Source organism: Canis aureus, chromosome 12, assembly GCF_053574225.1.
Source record: "Canis aureus isolate CA01 chromosome 12, VMU_Caureus_v.1.0, whole genome shotgun sequence".
NCBI lineage: Eukaryota > Metazoa > Chordata > Mammalia > Carnivora > Canidae > Canis > Canis aureus.
In genome coordinates, this window is record NC_135622.1 from 28,409,103 (window position 1) to 28,428,152 (window position 19,050).

Here is a 19,050-nt window from a genome sequence, read left to right on the forward strand (position 1 = left end):
GAGGCCCAAGGGATCAATGCTTACACTGCATCAGTCTACTGCTTTCACCAGCAGAGTAAGTTAGGGTGTCTCTGCCTTAGCCTGCCCATCTGTGAAGTGGAGATAATAGTAGCAGTACCTACCTGCTGGGGTTGTTACTGGGATGAAATGAGTACTGTGCATAGCCACATAGTAAGTATTTCCTATGTGTTTATTAGATAAAATTAAAAGGTCAAGAGGCTCTGGAGCAAACCCCAAATCACACGCAGAGCCAGCCAGAATTAGATTACTTGGTTCTGAAATTCTGGCTGCACCTTTCTCTAGCTGTGGGCTACAGCAGGTTACTCAAAGTCTCCAGCCTCGGTTTCCTGGCCCATACGTGATGATGGCATTAGTACCCATGGTAATGATATACAGATTAAATAGGGCAGTTCAGGGAAAGTGCTTGAAGCATAGCAAGTGCTCAAGAACAATGGCTGTCAAGATGCAGCAGAGCCTGGATGTGAACTCAGAGGTGCTGAGTTGTAAGCAAGGGTGTACCATGCCCACTACCCATGTCTATCTCCTGCAAGTTGTGACTCCCACGCAGAGAAGCACTCCACCTGCCAGACTGTCTTCTACAAGTTATTTTAAATCTATCCACCCAGATCATACTTTTCAATATTTTTTGTTCTTCATCTTTAGATTCTGGAGTGCTTTTTTTCCATATCTCTTCTAGAAAAATGCTAAGATTGGTCAAAACGATTGTATCGAGGGCCAGGCAATAAGGGAATTCATTTGCAAAGGTACAGAGGCTGCTGGTCAGTGACCACTATCTTTCCAAGTAAGTACAACCCATCCTTTCTCCTTCATATTTTATTAGGAAGTCATATCAAAGAATTAATCAGTTATAAAACTTTAAATATTAAATAAATCATTCTTATCAAATAGATGATTCATGTAACATTATCAGATCTTTCATAAGACCAGAAGCAAAGTCAAATATAACATTTCATTTTGCAAATTATTTTTACGCTTAATAGTCATGAAAAAAGAAAAGAACTTAAAAAAAATAACACTGACTCTGTGCAAATGTTAACATCAGGGAACAGCTGTAGAGATAAGGCCATTAAAGCTGAAATTTTAGGTCTGCAAGGTAAGCAAGTGAAGTAAGTCACATTTTATTAAAATAGATCTTTGTCTCTTCCCAGCATATACATATATATGTATCTTCTCTTTAAATAAATATATATTATGTATTTTTAATGATGACTTACTTGACAACATTCACCTGGTGCTTTAGGGCCATGGCACTTGACTGGTAAGGAAGACAAGTTCCAAACACATGGAGTGTATAGGGATTCTCCTAAAGCAGAAGAATTTTCTTGAGTTGTGAATGTCTCTTTTGGCTCTCCTCATATGAGGACTTCCGAGTCTTCTGAGGAGTCGTCGGCAAATAGAAGTCCATCTGGTGACGGGCTCCCCAAGGGCAGCGTGCTTGATTGGGACCAGGAGACTCCATTCTTCACAAGTCTGTCCTCTGGTAAAACACAGTTCTTTCCCGTCGTGCCTGTTGCTGGAGCAGCAGAAGCCAGATCTCCCCATTCCTCACTGCCCCCGTTCAGGATGTACCTCTCCTCGTGAGCTCTGTTCTCGTGAACCTCTGCCGTGACCACACTGACGGCAGCGCCGGGAGCACAAGAACCGATGATAGAGTCCACATCGATGTTCATGTCTAGCTGAGCAAGTGCGGGGCCCTCTCCAGGGTCCTCACAGCTCTCGGGAAACTGTGTGTTGATGTAAATGACATCAGCTTTGTCCTGAACTTCAGGCAAACTTTCCAAGAACTTTTCTAGCTGCAGCCTCAACACTGAAAAGGTAGGTCGGTCCAAGGGGTCAGCTCTCCAGCAAGAATGCATGATTTCATACCTACAAGAATAACAGAGGAGTGAGTTATTTTCTGGCCCAGTATCCAGGGTCCTTAGCGCAATCTGTACCTTGTATTCACCTATTCTTGGGTTCTGTCCCATTTTAATCCACAGGAATTTTACTTCTGGGGAATTACTGAGGTTTTCCTTGTGGATAATATTTGTTTAAATTTTATGAATGTCCCACAGGCAGGTGATAGGATTCTCTGGCTCCAGGAATACAGAACATATGTGGCAGTTATATCTAACTTTTTTTTTAAGATTTTATTTATTTATTCATGAGACACACACACACACACACACACACACACACACACACACACAGGCAGAGACACAGGCAGAGGGAGAAGCAGGCTCCATGCAGGGAGCCCGATGTGGGACTCTATCCTGGGTCTCCAGGATCACGACCTGAGCCGAAGGCAGATGCTCAACCACTGAGCCACCCAGGTGCCCCGTGTGTGTCACTACATTTAATCTCAATAGCTCTATCATTGTTACTTTGCAATATAAATGAGAGTGGACTCAGGGATGTCACAGATGCCATGGCTGTGTGGGCAGTATGTGAACCAGCCTCCGACTGGACAACTCTTACTCCCAGGGGCTCATGACACCCTCTGCTGTGTTCTGTATAGATAACTCTCTCTTCTGGGTAGCTTCTTCATTCCCAGTGTCTAATATAATTAAGAATTACAATGGAGAGACATTTACATGAATGCAATAAAACAAAGAGATGACTGAATTATGAACTACTGGCCAGAGATGGAGAGTAAATTATACTATTCTTTTATTTTGATTCTTTCTTGTTTTGAGAAATTGATATTCACGTCGCTGATAAGAAAACAACCCAAATTTAAATCATCTCACACACGTAGTAGATGCAATTTTATGAATATAAATATGCGATTCCCGTGTTTACATTGAACACGTGATGTAGATACTTTGGCTAACTGTAGCAGCAGGTGGTACTTCACACACATACAGATCTCATCTATGTAGAGATATAATGGTATCTTTTCACTTGTTTACTCTTGCAGTCTCTATGGACACTTGTGCATGCTTCTGGGAGGTGGAGATCTGCAAAGCACTCTGTCTACCAAGGAGCCAGCCAGGAACAGAAGACATTGAGGTAGCAGCAGGGGCATATTCCCTTCTCTGATAATCCTGATTCTCACTTGGACATCAGGCTTCGGAGTGCTTTTTACTCTCCCTGGTTTTACCTTCAACAGATGACCACTTAGACTTGACAAATAGTTTTTGTTTCCATTTTCAAAGTCTTTATGGTATAAATCAATTTGCATGACTTCCTTTTTCTCCCCCACAAAGCCTAGTTTGTTGGTACTCTGAAATGAGCTTTGAGGAATTCTGTCCTTAGAGATACACTCTCCTTTCCATTTCTTCATCAAGGTGCTGTGTTATTTAACTTACTATCAATTTTTCCAGGTCTTAGGAGAAAGCATTTGAATAATCTATTATTTTTTTAGCAAAAAAAAAAAAAAAAAAGTTGAAATATCACTTTGAAACTTTTTTTTTCACTTGCAGTACTTTGTGATGTACTTAAAAATATGAACATGGCTTTTACAGACATGTGAGCATGTGGTTGTCTAAGCTGCTCCCCCAAAGGGTGATGCCATAGTAGCAGGCCAAGGAGAGGAACAAGAAGGCCTTTGCCTGGAGAGTAATGGGGGGCTGTGAGGTTTAGTAATTTCAATTTTATGGGTGAAAAGAAAAAAAAAAGGTTTGGAAGTTCCTTTGTAAATGGTCATTTTTATTTTTCTGTTGAGATTTTTATAAAAGAGATAATCCTATCAGTTGCCACGGGCTGAAGGCAGGGGAGAATGGGGAGTTGTTTCATGGGTATAGATTTTCAGTTTCATGTGATGAAAAGAGTCCTGGAGATGGAGAGTAGTGATGGTTGGACAACAAAGTGAATACACTTAGCACTACTGAACTGTATACTTAAAAATGGTTTTGTTATGTGTATTTTACCACTACTTAACAGAGGAGTTTAAAAAGATGCAATCATACAAATTTACAAAATTTATAAGTGTATGAATTCACCCATATTTGTCAAGCACCTGCTTTGTCCCTGGCTCTGAAGATGGCTGGGCACAGTGCTTCAAATCTATTCAGGGAAGTGATGCTTGAAAGGTAGGCATCACATGAGCTGCACATGTCTCTACAGGCTGAGCCAGAGTCTGATCCTCACTGTGCCACTCAGCCACCAATGACTCCCATCTCCCTCCTGCTCAGGTCCTTGGCTGCCTCAGGTAGAAGTGGAGGGATGGATCAGTAAGTAAAGCAGGGTTTCTGAGAGGGAGAAGGTGGGTGTGACCTGGGGTCCTTAGAGCAGATGAGCAGCAGATACATGAGTCAGGACTGGCTCTTCACCTGCTGTCATTCCAGGCCCTGGGAAGCACAATGAAAGAACCTGGGAGGTTGGTGTTGGGGTGGTCAGGTGTGTGAGGCATGAGGGCTGTGCTGTGACAGTGGCCGGTGAGGCTCGGGCAGTGAGAGCCCTTGAGTGTGGGTGGCCACAGCTTCAGGGCCACTGACATGGACAACATTCTGGCAAGTGCCAGCTGCGTGGAGGGCTAATGAGCCTCAGTCATCTGACGCTGCTCGATCAGCAGCAGCTCTGTGGAGAAGAAATGCATTCCCATTCACAGATGGGACTACTGAGGGTTGGAAGGAGAGAGACTCCTTGATGTTGCGTGGTCAGTGGCAGCTTCAAGTCTGTCCAACACCACAGCCCCCATTCCTATCCATGACCTCTACCTGCTTCAGTAAGAATCATAATCTCTGACCTTTTCTTTCCATTCACTATCCTATGGCCATCACGAGAAGGATCTGTATAGATAGTAGCTTGCTCCATCAGCATGCCCTAGCACACAGGTACCATTATCTCCATTTCACAGACAACAAAACTAAGAGGGTGATACTTGGCCCCAGGACAAGAGCAAAGCTGTGACCTAAAGCAAGGAGCGCCTAGCACCACCGTCCACATTCTTAACCATTCAGCCAGCTTGCCTGCCACAGGTCAGATCCCAATGGGTTTGGTTTTTGTCCTATGGAAAGATTATGTTTAGGGTATCCCATGAATAGGCTAATTTCAGAAAGATCACTTTGGTTGCCAGCCAAAGGATGTATTAGGAGCCTGGGGGTAAGGAGAATAGTAGGCCCATACTATTCCATGGGAAACAATGATGACCCTGACCAGCTTAGGTATACTGTGATGTCACTGTTTCCATATGTGTGCCATTGTGCCACTGTTTCCACATACGTGATGAGGAAGTGGAAGCAGATGGCCCAGGCCCCGTCCAGCCCTGGGCTTTCATGGTTTGAAGGCATTAGGGGTAGGAATGGAGGGGAGGGGGCTCTGAAGGACATCTGATGGCTGATAGGACTCAGCAGGATAAAGGAAGAGCACGGTGGCTCCCAGGTGTCACACTGGGAGATGAGGGGAATCAGCAGAGGTGCCATGAACCATAGCGGTCAGCTGGTAGGAGATATTCTGAGGGCTGCAGCCAGGACATCATGAGCTCAGCTAAGGCAATGTCCCACGTAGGAGATAAGGACATCACACAGAGTGGCCTCTTGGGTGATGGGGAGCAGGGCCTGCAGCCTGGTCAGTCACAGGTAGGGGTGATCCTCAGAAGGCAGGCTCGGAGAGCAAGCACAGAGTGTACTCTGCTATTTGCATTGTTATAGTTCTTAGAATTGAGTTTGAAAGGACCAAGGGGCAACTAAACGCAAGAATGAACTCATCTCAACTACAGTTAGACCACAAACACGGAGGGGAAGGTTAGGAGTATCTGTTTCATTTTTTTAGAAAAATGCAGATATGCAAATACAGAGGCCTCTTTGGGAGATTTTGCTCTCTAGCATCCAGATGCCAGAGGGTTCCTGGGAAGAGGGTCTGGCTCACCAGAACCCTTGCAAGCCTGCAACGTGGGGACCATGGACGCATCTGCTTTGCCTGATTTCCCTGACACGCAGAGTCTACGACTCCTTCACCTAAAAGTTCTCACCAACTCAGCATTCCCTGTTTGGCTCTATGTGAAATGTTTCAAAACCACCATGTGACACAGCTTAGGCCTTGCTAAGACCCCAGATAATCACTGCAAATACCAACTTCTTCTGAAGCACAAGAGAAGCTAAGAAATAAATGGCAACAAAACTGTTTATTCAATATTATTTGGTTGAAACTGCTCCCTCATTTTCAGAAGCAAACATTTCATTAATGTGGTCTCTTTTAAAACTACCATAAAACCCCAAATCTAATTTAATTATGATTTCATGATATTTCTAAAGGACTTATTTTTTTTGTGTCTGTTGTCAATGTTATATATTTACAGCCACAACAACCATCACCACCACCACCGGGCAGGGTGAGGCTCTGATCAATAAAGTTTCCTTGTGGGGACCCCCTGGGCATCTGTGAAAAAAAATAAAAAAATAAAAATAAAAATAAAGTTTCCTTCTGCTTGGCTTGGATGGGATCTGGGAGGCCTGCATGCAGACTGACCTGGGCCTTTTCACTTGTGTAGAAGCAGGGCCAGTGTGTGTGTGCATGTGTGTGTGTGTGTGACGGTGTCCCACATATGCCTTCTCAACCAGTGCCCCATCATGGTGTTCCATGCAGTTGTGCAGGCTCACCGTTCTGAAACATTCTTGCTAAATATGGTGAAAATGCCCTCTTTAAGTCCACCACCCCTGTGATGTTGGGAAGAAACTCACCATTAGGAAGGTTCAAATCACCAAGTTAGAGGTAGTGCCCCATGAAATTATTTGCAAAATAATTGTGTTTGGTGTTTGGAGAGATCAATCTATAATAATGCTACCAATGACTGATACATTATGGACATCCCGCAGGCTGAGCATTCCACTCATTCTCTTCTTTAACTTTTTTCTCCAATCCCTCTCTGAAGAATAGATGACTCTACTTGTGTGTGTGTGTGTGTGTGTGTGTGTGTGTGGCTAATAATGAGGCATGGATAGTTCAAGTCAGTTGTGATTGCCCACACACGTGGCTGGTTAGGAGGCAGCAGCCTGCCTAGCTGCAAGTCTCAGGCTTTTTTCTAGACTGCCCACCCTTAAGAGAGAGGGTCTGCTGGGACAGGTGTGCAGTGTCGTCCTGCACACTTGGAGCTGGGGGCTCTCACGCCTGGCTAAGCACACAGTCTCCCAGGGGGAGTTTTAAAATACACATCTAGGCCCACTTTGTACCAACAGAGTCACACAATCTCTGCACAGGGATGAGGAATCAGTTATGTAATCATTCAAGTCCCTCATGTAGGATAAAGCCTACCTATTTGTCTATAGGACAGATCTCTCAGAGGTGCTTCTAGAACTTGAGAACACATGAAGGCTCACTGGAGATGTGCACACACCATCTGCCACACCAAGAGAGGCTTCTGGCCTGGGACGTCTGCATGCCATCTTCCACATACTGGCTAAGAGTGACCCCTCCCACTGAGCTGAGGCCGTGTGTCCCCAGGTTTGTGCAGAGCACCCAGTGACATGGAGAAGCTCACTCACAGTTCATCCAGGCAGTCCTCGGGCTGCTTCAGCCTGTGGCCATGGAGAAGATAGTCATACATTTCGTGGTTCTGGACCCCAGGGTATGGAGTCATTCCGCGTGTTGCTATTTCCCACATGGTTACGCCAAAGGCCCACTGAGAACAAAGCAACAACAAGTAAGGATGCAAGCCTTTTCAGAAAGCCTGAATGGACTTTTTCATTTAGAAAGGTCATTTCCTTAAAGCCCGATGATGGTGCACAAAGCTGACAATTATGCGTGACACATGCTGCTTTCCCGATGCGGCAATAAGAGGGGTCAGAGAGCCACGCTTCCCTGGTTATACTGAGGCTGTTCCCGGGAATCTGACCAAGGTGGATACAGCCTTCTCTCTGTGTGTCAATGCTCTTTGTAATGCTCCCTTCCCTCCTGCTGTCGAGTGTCTTCTTTTCCCCAATCTCTGCAGCACCTTTTATATAGTGTCTTGGTTACAAAGAGTCATTGGATGAACTCATTAAATTTAATGTGAATGTCTTAGTTGTAGGCAACAAGTCACTATATTGTAGCCCCCCAAAAAAGATGGGGATAAATTAAAGGCCTATGCAAAAAACAGATCTTCTGAATGTCAAGCTACTTTACCAGACTCTAGTGTTCTACCTGAATTAAAGAATCTGGTGATAAATAAAGGGTGTGAACATGCTCCCAATTCTCAGTTTATCAAAGAGTATAATGTCTTGCAATACCAGCTTAAGTCCCTTCTTCCTATGCGCCTTCATCTTTGCAATGTAGGGCTCCGAATCAAAGCTCTGCACATACCACATCACTTTTACTTGTGTAGACTCTGTCCGCAAGACTCTCTATGGCGATCCATTTCACAGGCATCTTAGCAATGCGGCCTTGGCGGTAGTAATCACCACTGTAAATCTTCTTAGAGAGGCCAAAATCCGCAACACAGACAGTCATATCATCTCGTAACCTACAGAGAGCAAGTTCATGTCCTCAGAGACCTTAGAGGCAAAGCCTAAATCACAGGTCTAGATGAGACACAACTAGAAACATTCAGGCTAAGTAATCAAAAAGAGAGACCCCATCAGCCTGTGAGGGTTCTGCTTTGGGACCAATGGCAGATCAAGTGACAGAGCATTATAACCTTTCACTCTGTGGTCTGTGTGGGGACCTAGAGCAGCAAGGGCACCTTTGCAAAGAGAGTGGAGCCTCCTGGAGGGAACAGATGCTGCAAAGGAGGAGAAGAGCAGTGGCCCAAATCTAGGGCCTGCTGATGGACTCATCTAGCACCCAGTAGCCTTCCTGCCTGGTGTCTGGAAGTAGCACTGGCTCCTGCCAGTTTAGGGGAGGTGGAGAAATATAAGCCACAAGAGGGGGACCCTGGACTTCCTGTTAAGATAACCAGGTGGTGCTTGAGGAATGAACTGGAAAATGAAAGGGATACAATTGTAATTATAGCCCAAGCTGTTAAAGCAGGTATCTATACAAGAAGAAGGAGAAAGGAGGAGAAATGAGTGATCTAGAGGTGGGATGACTGCTTTGTTCCTGTCTGGCTGACCCTGGCTTTTAAAACTGAAAATTCGGGCAGCCCCGGTGGCCCAGCGGTTTAGCGTCGCCTTCAGCCCAGAATGTGATCCTAGAGACCTGGGATCGGGTACCACGTCCAGCTCCCTGCATGGAGCCTGCTTCTCCCTCTGCCTGTGTCTCTGACTCTCTCTCTCTGTGTCTGTCGTGAATAAATAAATAAAATCTTTAAAAAAATAAAATAAAACTTAAAAGTCTCCCCTCTTGGGAAATCCCTCAGTTCCAGGCAGAGTTGATGGTTGGTCACCCTACCTGATGGGAAAAACATGAAGGAAAGGGCAAAGGGAGGTTTTCATGATTCTCCCTCAGTGTTTTTAAAAACGAGGTACAAGTGGTAGGAGGCCTGTGGGGAGCTAGGCAAGGAGTTGGGGGGCAGCCCTATGGTCACATATCCAACCAAGAAAAATGAGTAACAGCAATACATTTAAGGAACACTCTCTCTTCTTGCAAATAATAAACTTAAAATCAAGAACTAGTTATTGTTTTTAAAGATGTACTGCTGATAATGGTCCTGCTGGAGCGGGTGGGGGGGCCTTGAGTTCAGACTTTTTGTAGAAGTCCTTGTTTCTCTGCTACAAAAGGAAAGCTTCTGTGCAGTTTTTCTTTTTTCTTTTCTCCGTTCTTTTCTTTCTTTCTTTCTTTCTTTCTTTCTTTCTTTCTTTCTTTCTTTCTTTCTTTCTCTCTCTCTCTCTCTCTCTTTCTTTCTGATTTTCTTTCTTTATTTAAGATTCTTTCTTTCTTTCTTTCTTTCTTTCTTTCTTTCTTTCTTTCTTTCTCTTCCTTCCTTCCTTCCTTCCTTCCTTCCTTCCTTCCTTCCTTCCTTCCTTCCTTCCTTCCTTTTTCTTTCTTTTCTTTCTTTCTTTCTTTCTTTCTTTCTTTCTTTCTTTCTTTCTTTCTTTTTCTTTCTTTCTTTCTGATTTTCTTTATTTATTTATAATAAATAAATTATTGCGGGGCTCAATCCTAGGATCCCGGGATCATGACTCAAGCTACTGACTGAGCCACCCAGGCATCTCCGTGCAGTTTCATACTGCACGCTCATAAGGCAGGATCATGAAGCCAGACAGACAAAACCTTTATGATTTTCCTTACTGTCTCCATGATTAGCTGACTTTCATATAACTCTGGTCCAAAGCTAGCCGATGGCAAAGGGGAAGGATCACAAAGGTCATACCCAGCTCTCTAAGCTGAGAGAGTGAAAATTGAAAAAGAATCATAGGGGAAAGTTTTGGAAGCAACCAGGCTTGTGGAGGCATAAGTTGTGAAAAGACCCAGTCATACAACAGAGCCATAGAAACCCCATCTTCAGAGCCAGTCACATGCTCCCCTCACAAACCTGCCTCTCCTGCATATTCTGACAGCAATAGGCCACCCCCCATTCCTACCTGGCCCCCAAATATTTAACACACTGAGGTCTTAACCCCTCCTAGGTTGGGCCAGGACTCACATGCAATTTCGAGCAGCTAAATCTCGATGAAGAAAATTCCTGTTGCTCAGATACTCCATTCCCTGGGCAATGTCCACCATGAACTTCAGTAGTATCTGCACAGGAATATGCTGGGGAGGAGAAGGAGAAACAAGAAGACAAAATATTTTTTAGAAGTTAAACTTGGAGAGTTATTTCCATCTGAGGGGAGAAACAGTGCTTTTGTTTTGTTCTGGAGTTTTTGTTTTTTTCTTTTTGTATCTGTGTGTTTGTATTTCTTAAAAGTTGGGCCCTAAAATAAGGAAACAAACCTTTCATTTCCATATCACTCATCTCACAAATAAGTTTTTAGAAAAGGAATAAAAAAAAGACATAAAACTTCTTGGCAAATTTCATATCCTCCCTGTCTTTAAAAATATTGATGGTGAATAAACATTCTTTTTTCCAAGTTATGAGGTCAAATGGCATCCTCTGTGTCCTTCAGAGTGGCAGCAGGACAGAGCACCTGTGCCAGGCAAAGAAGGGAAAAGAGGAGCGGTCTGCCCTCAGTGGGGAGGGCAGAAAGCCCACTCAGCCCACTCCAAGTATGCATGCATATGCAATAATCTTACTTTGAAAATGCTTGCAAAGATACTTTTCTTTCAGACAGAAATTAGGACAGTCTTGCCCCTTATCACAGGACCAAAGGACCACAAGGAAGTATTCAGGAATTTTCATTTTTGTTTCTCTAGAGCCCTCCTGTAAGGGTCAACAGCCTATGCTGTAAAAATCAGACCAGATGGCTATGTTAGAGAACCTGCCCTCGTGGAACTGAAGATGAGGCTGATGACTGATGAAGAACTCTGTGTTGTAACTAAACATTTTAGCACAAGAAGGGCCCTGAGGAAAAGGGTTTACCACAAGTTTCTGTCAGTCATGAGCGAGTGCATCCATGACAAATTTTCCCCAAGGCATTAGATTTGTCATGGCTTATTCTTTATGGAACATGAGTTTTCCAAAGTGGTATTCATGAAGACACTGAATTTTTCATGATCTGTATTTCCCAGCTAAGATATGTGTTCATTAGACACTGTCTGTATAACAAAACACTTTAATTATCCTTTACCTTTACATACTGGAGTTGTTAAAAGACAAGTAAACAAAAAAATGTAAATAAATCATGCAGGAAATTTTTATGCCTCTGTTTTGTATATTTGAGGCATTTGATTTTCTAGGTGATAGTTTCCAGGAAAGGATTTGGGTTCTAAGGAATACAAAATTCTGCTGACATTGTGAAGGTGTAGTGCATTTTAGGTACTATTCATTTGTGTTATTTTTTCCTAGAACATTTATGTTATTCTTGCAGACTGTGACCAAAAGTAATTTAAAAGATAACTATGTGGTAAGAACTAAGAAATGAATTCAACAAGGTTACAGGATACAAGATTGAGATACAAAGATTAATTGTATTTCTATACACTAGCAATGTTCAATCCAAAAATAAAATTAAGGAAATAATTTCATATAGAAAGAATTAAAAATAAAACACTTAGGAATAAATTTAACAGGAGAAGTGCAAAACTGATACTCTGACAATTATGAAACACTGAAATTAAAGTAGATCTAAATAAATGGAAAGACATCTTGTGTTCATGGATCAGAAGACGTAATATTGTTATGATAGCAAAATTCCTCACATTGATCTACAAATTTAACATAAGCCCTATCAGGATCCCAGCTGGCTTCTTTGTAGAAAATTGACAAGCTGATCCTAAAATTCATATGAAAATTCAAGAACTCAGAATATCCAGAGCAAGCCTGAATGAGATGACTAAAGTTGGAAGCCTCACATTTACTAATTTCAAAATTTACTAGAAAGCAACTATAAACAAGGTAATATGGTACTAGCATGAGGATACTAACACACACATCAATGAAACAAAATTGAGAGTCTAGAAATAAACCCATAAATATATGGTCAAATGTCTTTGAACAGAGTGCCAAGATCATCCAGTGGGGGAAAGAATGAGACAGGTGAGTGGGATATGCAAGAGAATGAAACTGGACCCCAGGGCAACCCTGGTGGCTTAGTGGTTTAGCGCTGCTTGCAGCCCAGGGTGTGATCCTGGAGACCCGGGATCGAGTCCCGCGTCAGGCTCCCTGCGTGGAGCCTGCTTCTCCCTCTGCCTGTGTCTCTGCCTCTCTCTCTGTCTCTATGAATAAATAACTAAAATCTTAAAAAAAAAAAAAAAGAAACTGGACCCCAACCTGAGATCATATACAAAATTAACTCAAAATGGATCAAAGACCTAATGTAAGAGCTCAAGTATAAAATTCTTAGAATTATTCATAAAATCCAAAAAGTGGAAACAACCTGAAATTCCATCAACAGAGCTATAGATAAATGTAATATAATATATCTATACAATGGAGTATTATTTGGTTTTAAAAAGGAATGAAGGGATCCCTGGGTGGCGCAGCGGTTTAGCGCCTGCCTTTGGCCCAGGGCGTGATCCTGGAGACCCGGGATCGAATCCCACGTCAGGCTCCCTGCATGGAGCCTGCTTCTCCTTCTGCCTGTATCTCTGCCTCTCTCTCTCTCTGTGTGACTATCATGAATAAATAAATAAAATCTTAAAAAAAAAAAAAGGAATGAAGTATTGGTAGAAGCTACAATGTGGATGAACCTCGAAACACGCTCAGTGAGAAGCCAGATACAAAAGACCACAAATTATGATCCCACTGATCTGAAATATCCCAAATAGGTAACTAGAGAAACAGAAAGCAGGTTGCTTAAACTGAGGGTTGCTGGAGGGGAGGAGGTTGGGGGGATGGGATAACTGGGTGATGGGCATTAAGGAGGGCACATGAAGTGATGAGTGTTGGATGTTTTATGCAACTAATGAATCACTGAACTTTACCTCTGAAACTAATAATACACTATATGGTAATTAATTGAATTTAAATAAAAATAAAAAATGCCAAAAAATTAAATTAAAAAAAAAAGAAAGCAGGTTGCTTATAGTTGGGAACAAGGCAGGGAGGAGAGATTGGGAAGTGATTGCTAGAGGGTATGGGACTTTTTGTTAGGTGATGAAAATATAATTTATTGTGGTGATGGGTGCAAAACTCTGAGCATAGTAAACACCACTGAGTTGTACAGTTTAAACAGCAGAACTATATGGTATTTGAATTACATCTCAGTAAAGATGCTATGAAAAAAAGAATTACTGTTCCAGAAAAAGAGAAAGAGAGAGAAGAGGAAAGAGAGAAGACAGGCTTTTCTCTTTTTGGCTGGTGGGTGAAGATGTCATGCCTGGAGGAGGTGCCACTGTCAGGACATGTGAAGGGGCAGCTGTAGCTGAAAAAGCACAATGGTGGAACAGTTGTGGACATGTGATGATTCTCTTGAGGGCACAACTTTCCTACCTCTGGCCTTCACCATGTGAGATCCTCCTGCTTCCTGCTAGCATGGCCTGAGACTATGTCTCAGTTATGTAAATGTGCTTCCCCAGCAGGGTCTGAATGCTGGGCCCAGGGTACCACTCCGTCTTCCATGGGAATAGCACTTCTGGAGGTGTGCAGGGCAGACAGGAAGATGACAGGACAGGACCCCGGTTTTCATGGGGTGGACACACCAAAGGGAAGCAGGCTGTAATAACATATGCATCAAGCAGAGAGGTAAGAGTAACCTGCTCCAGAACCTCAGCAAAGAAATTAATTCTCATGGAAAAAAATATTTTTAAAGATTTTATTTATTTGAGAGAGCGAGAATGTGAGCTGGAGGGAGAGACAGAGGGAGAAAGGATCTGAAGCAGACTCTGTGCTGAGTGCAGAGATCGATGTGGGGCTCTATCTCACAACCATGAGATCATGACCTGAACTGAAGCCAAGAATTGGCTGCTTAACCAACTGAACCACCCAGGTGCCCCTGGAAAAATTTAAAAAATATTCTACGCTGTCATTGTGGCTGTCCTCAAAAGAGGGGTAGGGATAATACGGCAAATTAAAAGAAGCACACAGCCAAAATCAGAATGAGCAAAGACCTAGTGATCTGAGAGCACACATGTGTTTTAGGAAAAGGAGGTTGAGGGATCCCTGGGTGGCGCAGCGGTTTGGCGCCTGCCTTTGGCCCAGGGTGCGATCTTGGAGACCCAGGATCGAATCCCACGTCGGGCTCCCGGGGCATGGAGCCTGCTTCTCCCTCTGCCTGTGTCTCTGCCTCTCTCTCTCTGTGACTATCATAAATAAATAAAAAAAAAAAATTAAAAAAAATAAAATAAAATAAAAGGAAAAGGAGGTTAAAAAAAAAAGGAAAAGGAGGTTGTCTCATGCAAAAGCAAAGTGGCAGAGAGAATGGGGTGATAAAGCAGGAAAGATAAGTTGGGGTCACCTTTTGGGTGGCTTCTTTTGCATGTAATATAAAACCCAGCTCATATGCTCCAATGAAGCTATAGTAATCAAGACAAGGTGGTGGGGCAACGAATGGGCACACAGTTTAACAGAACAGAACAGAGAACTCAGAAACAGACTCACACTTACATAGGCAATTCACTTCTGACAAAGATGCGAAAGCAATTCAGTGGATTAATGATAGTCTTTTCACAAATTATATTGGTCATTCAGATGCAAAAAAAAGCAAACCTTAAACTAAATTTCACACCTTATATAAAAATTCATTCAAAATGTATCACAGATTTACATGTAACATGTGAAATCACAAAATTTTTAGAAGATAACATAGGAGAAAATTTTTTTATCTGGGTTTAGGCAAAGAGTTCTTAGACATGACCATGAAAACACGATCCACGAAAGAAAAAACTGATGAACTGCACTTAGCAAAAGTTAAGTATTTTTACTCATGTTATGAGAGTACAAAGACAAAAAAAAAAAAAAAAAAGAAAGAAAGAAAGAGAGAAAGAAAGAAAGAAAGAAAACACAAAACAAGCTATGAACTAGGAGAAAAATCTTTGCAAATTGCATATCCGACAGAGGTATTATAACTGAAATTTTTTTTTTTTTTTGAGATGGAGAGAGAGAAAGAGGCAGAGACACAGACACAGGCAGAGGGAGAAGCAGGCTCCATGCAGGGAACCCGATGTGGGACTCGATCCCAGTTCTCCAGGATCAGGCCCTGGGCTGAAGGCGGTGCTAAACCGCTGAGCCACCCAGGCTGCCCCTATAACTGAAATACTTAAAGAGCTCTTAAAGCTCAACAGTAAGAAAAACAACCCAATTAAAAAAAGAATTTAATATATACTCACCAAGGAGGATATAAAGATGGCAAATAAACACAAAACAAATTGCCTGACATCATTAATCATTAGAGAAACATAAATAAAAGCCATGATGAGAAAAAAAAAAAAAAAGCCATGATGAGGTATCACTACCGACCTATCACAGCAGCTAATAACCAAATCAAACCAAACCAAAAAACTACTGATTATATCAAGTCCTAACAAGAATGCAGAGCAAATGAATCTCTCATACACTGCTGGTGGGAATGTACAATACAATAGTATAGCCACTCTGGAAGATAGTTTAGAAGTGTCTTATAAAATTAAACATACACTTTCCAAATGACCTAGTATCCCACTTCTCGGTTTTTACACTAGAAAAATAAGTTATGTTCACTCAAAAACCTGTACATGATTTTTTATAACAGCTTCATTCATCCTTGCCAAAAACTGGAAACAACCCATGTGTCCCTCAACAGATGAATGGATAAGGAAACTGGTACACCTCCACACAATAGAAGATACATAGCAATCAAACAAGGAATGAACTATTGATACAGACAACAACTTAAATGGATCTCAAAGGCATAATGCTTAGTAAAGGGAGCCAAAAAGTCACAAGCTATATGAATCCATTCATATAACATTCTTAAAAACACAAAATTATAGTAATGGAGAACAGGTCAGTGGTCACCTGGAGTTAGCCATGGGGACAAGGCATGACTACAAAGGGGTAGCAGGAGGAGGTGTTTTTGGGTGATGAAACTGTTCTGTATCCTGACTGTGATGATGTGTTAACATTCATAGAACAGTACATCATAAAGGGAAAAGGGGTCAATAATATTGTATGATAATTTTAAAAAGATTTTTATAAAGATTATAAATGGCCTCTATCTCTTTCACAGTGATTCAAGAAAAAAGTCCCAATTAAGAAGCTCCTCTATTTATGAAGGGGTCTGAATGAGGAAGGAGAGTTGAACAAGTAAAAACAGATGATTGTTGGCCATCAAACAGCCCTGCACATTTTTATGTTTTACTATAGAATCCACTCCTCTGCAACATGAAATTCCCATCCCTCCAAAAATTATTGGAAAAATCATCAGCATACCAGAGAATTAAATGAGAGTGAAATTGCCCACCAATGTGAAACAAAATCCATTCAAGAGGATGCCATGCCGTGCAGCCATTCACAGACAACTGTCTGGAGGCTGCCCTGCTGGGGAGAGGTGCACATGGGATGGGGCCATCAGAGAAGCTCTGAAGGCAACGGCTCTGCAGCGTGGGGGCCAGTCCTGCTTCCACCATTGCCTGATCTGTGCCTCGGTTTCCTCACCTGAGACTCTATCAGTAAGTACTTTCTCTGGTTGTTGTGCCATTACTGCACTACTGTATGCAAAATACAGGCTGGTGTCCATTAGATGCTTGAGAAATCCTAGCATTGAGGATGGCCTGTAGGTAGATGCATACCTGCTGGGCATCAGCCTGTGAAACACATAGGCATGGAATGAACAGTTGGAATGTAAATGTCTGAAGATGCCAATGATTGTGCTAAGATGTTAGATATTGTGGGATTTTTTTTTTTTCTTTTCCAGGCTTCTTACAATATTATCATCTTTCTTTTGGGTGGAAAAAGGGAAGAAACACATTCAGCCATGTTGAGTCCCCCACTTTGGATTAGGCCCTCCACCTCAGTGATTTTATAATAGCTCTGAGATGTGGCTACCATTTCCTAACTCTAGTTAGTAACTGTGTGGGTGGGAAGTCATGAGGAAGAGAACAAAAATCTGAGCACGAGACCAAGGGGAACTGAAAAAAGAAAGATCACTTATGTCTTCCTTGGAAGAACCAAACAAATAGAAGAAAAAGGAAAGGAAAGCAAAAACATAACCTTACACATCCATAACGCACAGGGTCAGCAGGAGATAGGAAAGAAGGTTCCAGAATAGGTTTACCCTAAATTTGGTCTCAAGCTTTTGTTTTTGTTTTCAAGTGCCTTGCCAAATACAATATATGGCTGTTCCTGCAAATTTGCCTGTCTCTTGGGATAAGGACTTGCTCCCTTAAGTCCCACAGTCACCATTCTTGTGGCCCCTGGTTGGTCACCTGAGTGGGACCTGTGGCCAAATGTCGGTGGGCATGGTGCTTTAGCCTAAGCTCCTGCTTCTGTTGGGTTTCCCTGTGCTGTAGGACTCAGGCAGCGTTTGCTCTGTGGGGCCACCACCCTTCTTAGGGGCACTGTTGAAAGAAAGCATGCCGGCCCCCCAATTCACATGCTTTCTGATCCTGAGGACAGAAGGGCTCTTGATAAATGGAAAGGTGGATGAAATACATTCATGCTCAGTGTCCAGAAAAACAGCTCAGTGCAACTTCCCTCTGGGAATGAAACGGATCCTGCTTCTAGTGATTTCAGAGTGAATGAGCTGGAAAGAGGAGACTTCAAAAGAAAGAGGCCACTCTGTTTGCATGTGGGCCCTGTCCCCTGCCCTCATTGCCATGAGGCTTGAGCCATGAGATTGTGCACCCAGCTGCCCAGCCAGCTTCTTCCTCCCTATGAGAAGGGCCTGCTGTGAGGACAGATACCACATTTCAGTCCCCAGGGTGCACAATGAGCATTGAACAAAGGCCACATCCTCTCCCTCCCTCCTTTATTTTCAAGGTTAGAGGCTGATATTTCCCAGGCCCTGTCACGGCAGCCCAAGGCCCAGTTCAGAGGCAATACGACGGGGTAATTACCTTGGGTCCTGTGTCTAGTCGGGAATAGAGTAAGTAGGTATGCAGATCCCCATACTTCATGAAGGGTAAAATCACCATGGGCTTTGGTATGCCTTGAGAGCTTATTTCTATACACACACCTGAAATTAAAACCAGAGAAAGTTACAAAGAGCCCTTGTTACCAGTAACCAGAAAAGCACTGCAGGAGCACTGGCCAAATTGAAACCATGTGCTCTTGAGGTAATAGTTAAAAAAATAAATAAACATGGGGCGCCTGGGTGGCTCAGTTGGTTATAAGTTTGACTCTTGATCTTGGCTCAGGTCTTGATCTCAGGGTCATGAGTTCAAGTCCTGTCTCAGGCTCCATGCTGGGCACGGAGTCTACTTAAAAAAAATAATAAGGAGAGAAAGAAAAGAAATATCCGTAACTCACACAAACTGAGTATTAGAATATGGAACACATGCTCGGTCCACTTCTTGATATTTTTTTCTTTCAGATTAGTGCCAATCTTTGCATGAGAGTTCTCAAACATTAATCTGTAACAAATGTGGCCATCTTTTGTTACACTGAGCCTAAGTGAGGGGTAGTGACTACAATAAAATTCAAGGGCAAACTAGTTCTGTGGGATAGGTAAAATTCACATCTCTAATTTTTTTTTGTCTCTAAATTTTAAATTATACACGGGAAACACCATTTATCAT

At 42.6% G+C, this 19,050-nt stretch overlaps 1 protein-coding gene across 1 annotated transcript in view; it reads right to left on the reverse strand.

The window, feature by feature from the left end:
- Nucleotides 1-819: 819 nt before the first annotated feature.
- The window catches only part of MERTK (MER proto-oncogene, tyrosine kinase), a 111,864-nt gene continuing 93,633 nt past the window's right edge, over nt 820-19,050 (reverse strand). The window contains exons 15-19 of the mRNA XM_077843310.1: nt 18,370-18,488; nt 10,442-10,551; nt 8,221-8,380; nt 7,425-7,561; nt 820-1,887 (exon numbers count right to left, since the gene is read on the reverse strand). Coding sequence (XP_077699436.1) covers nt 1,374-1,887; nt 7,425-7,561; nt 8,221-8,380; nt 10,442-10,551; nt 18,370-18,488 — 1,040 coding nt within the window. The 3' untranslated portion in view covers nt 820-1,373. The remainder of the gene's footprint in view (nt 1,888-7,424; nt 7,562-8,220; nt 8,381-10,441; nt 10,552-18,369; nt 18,489-19,050) is intronic.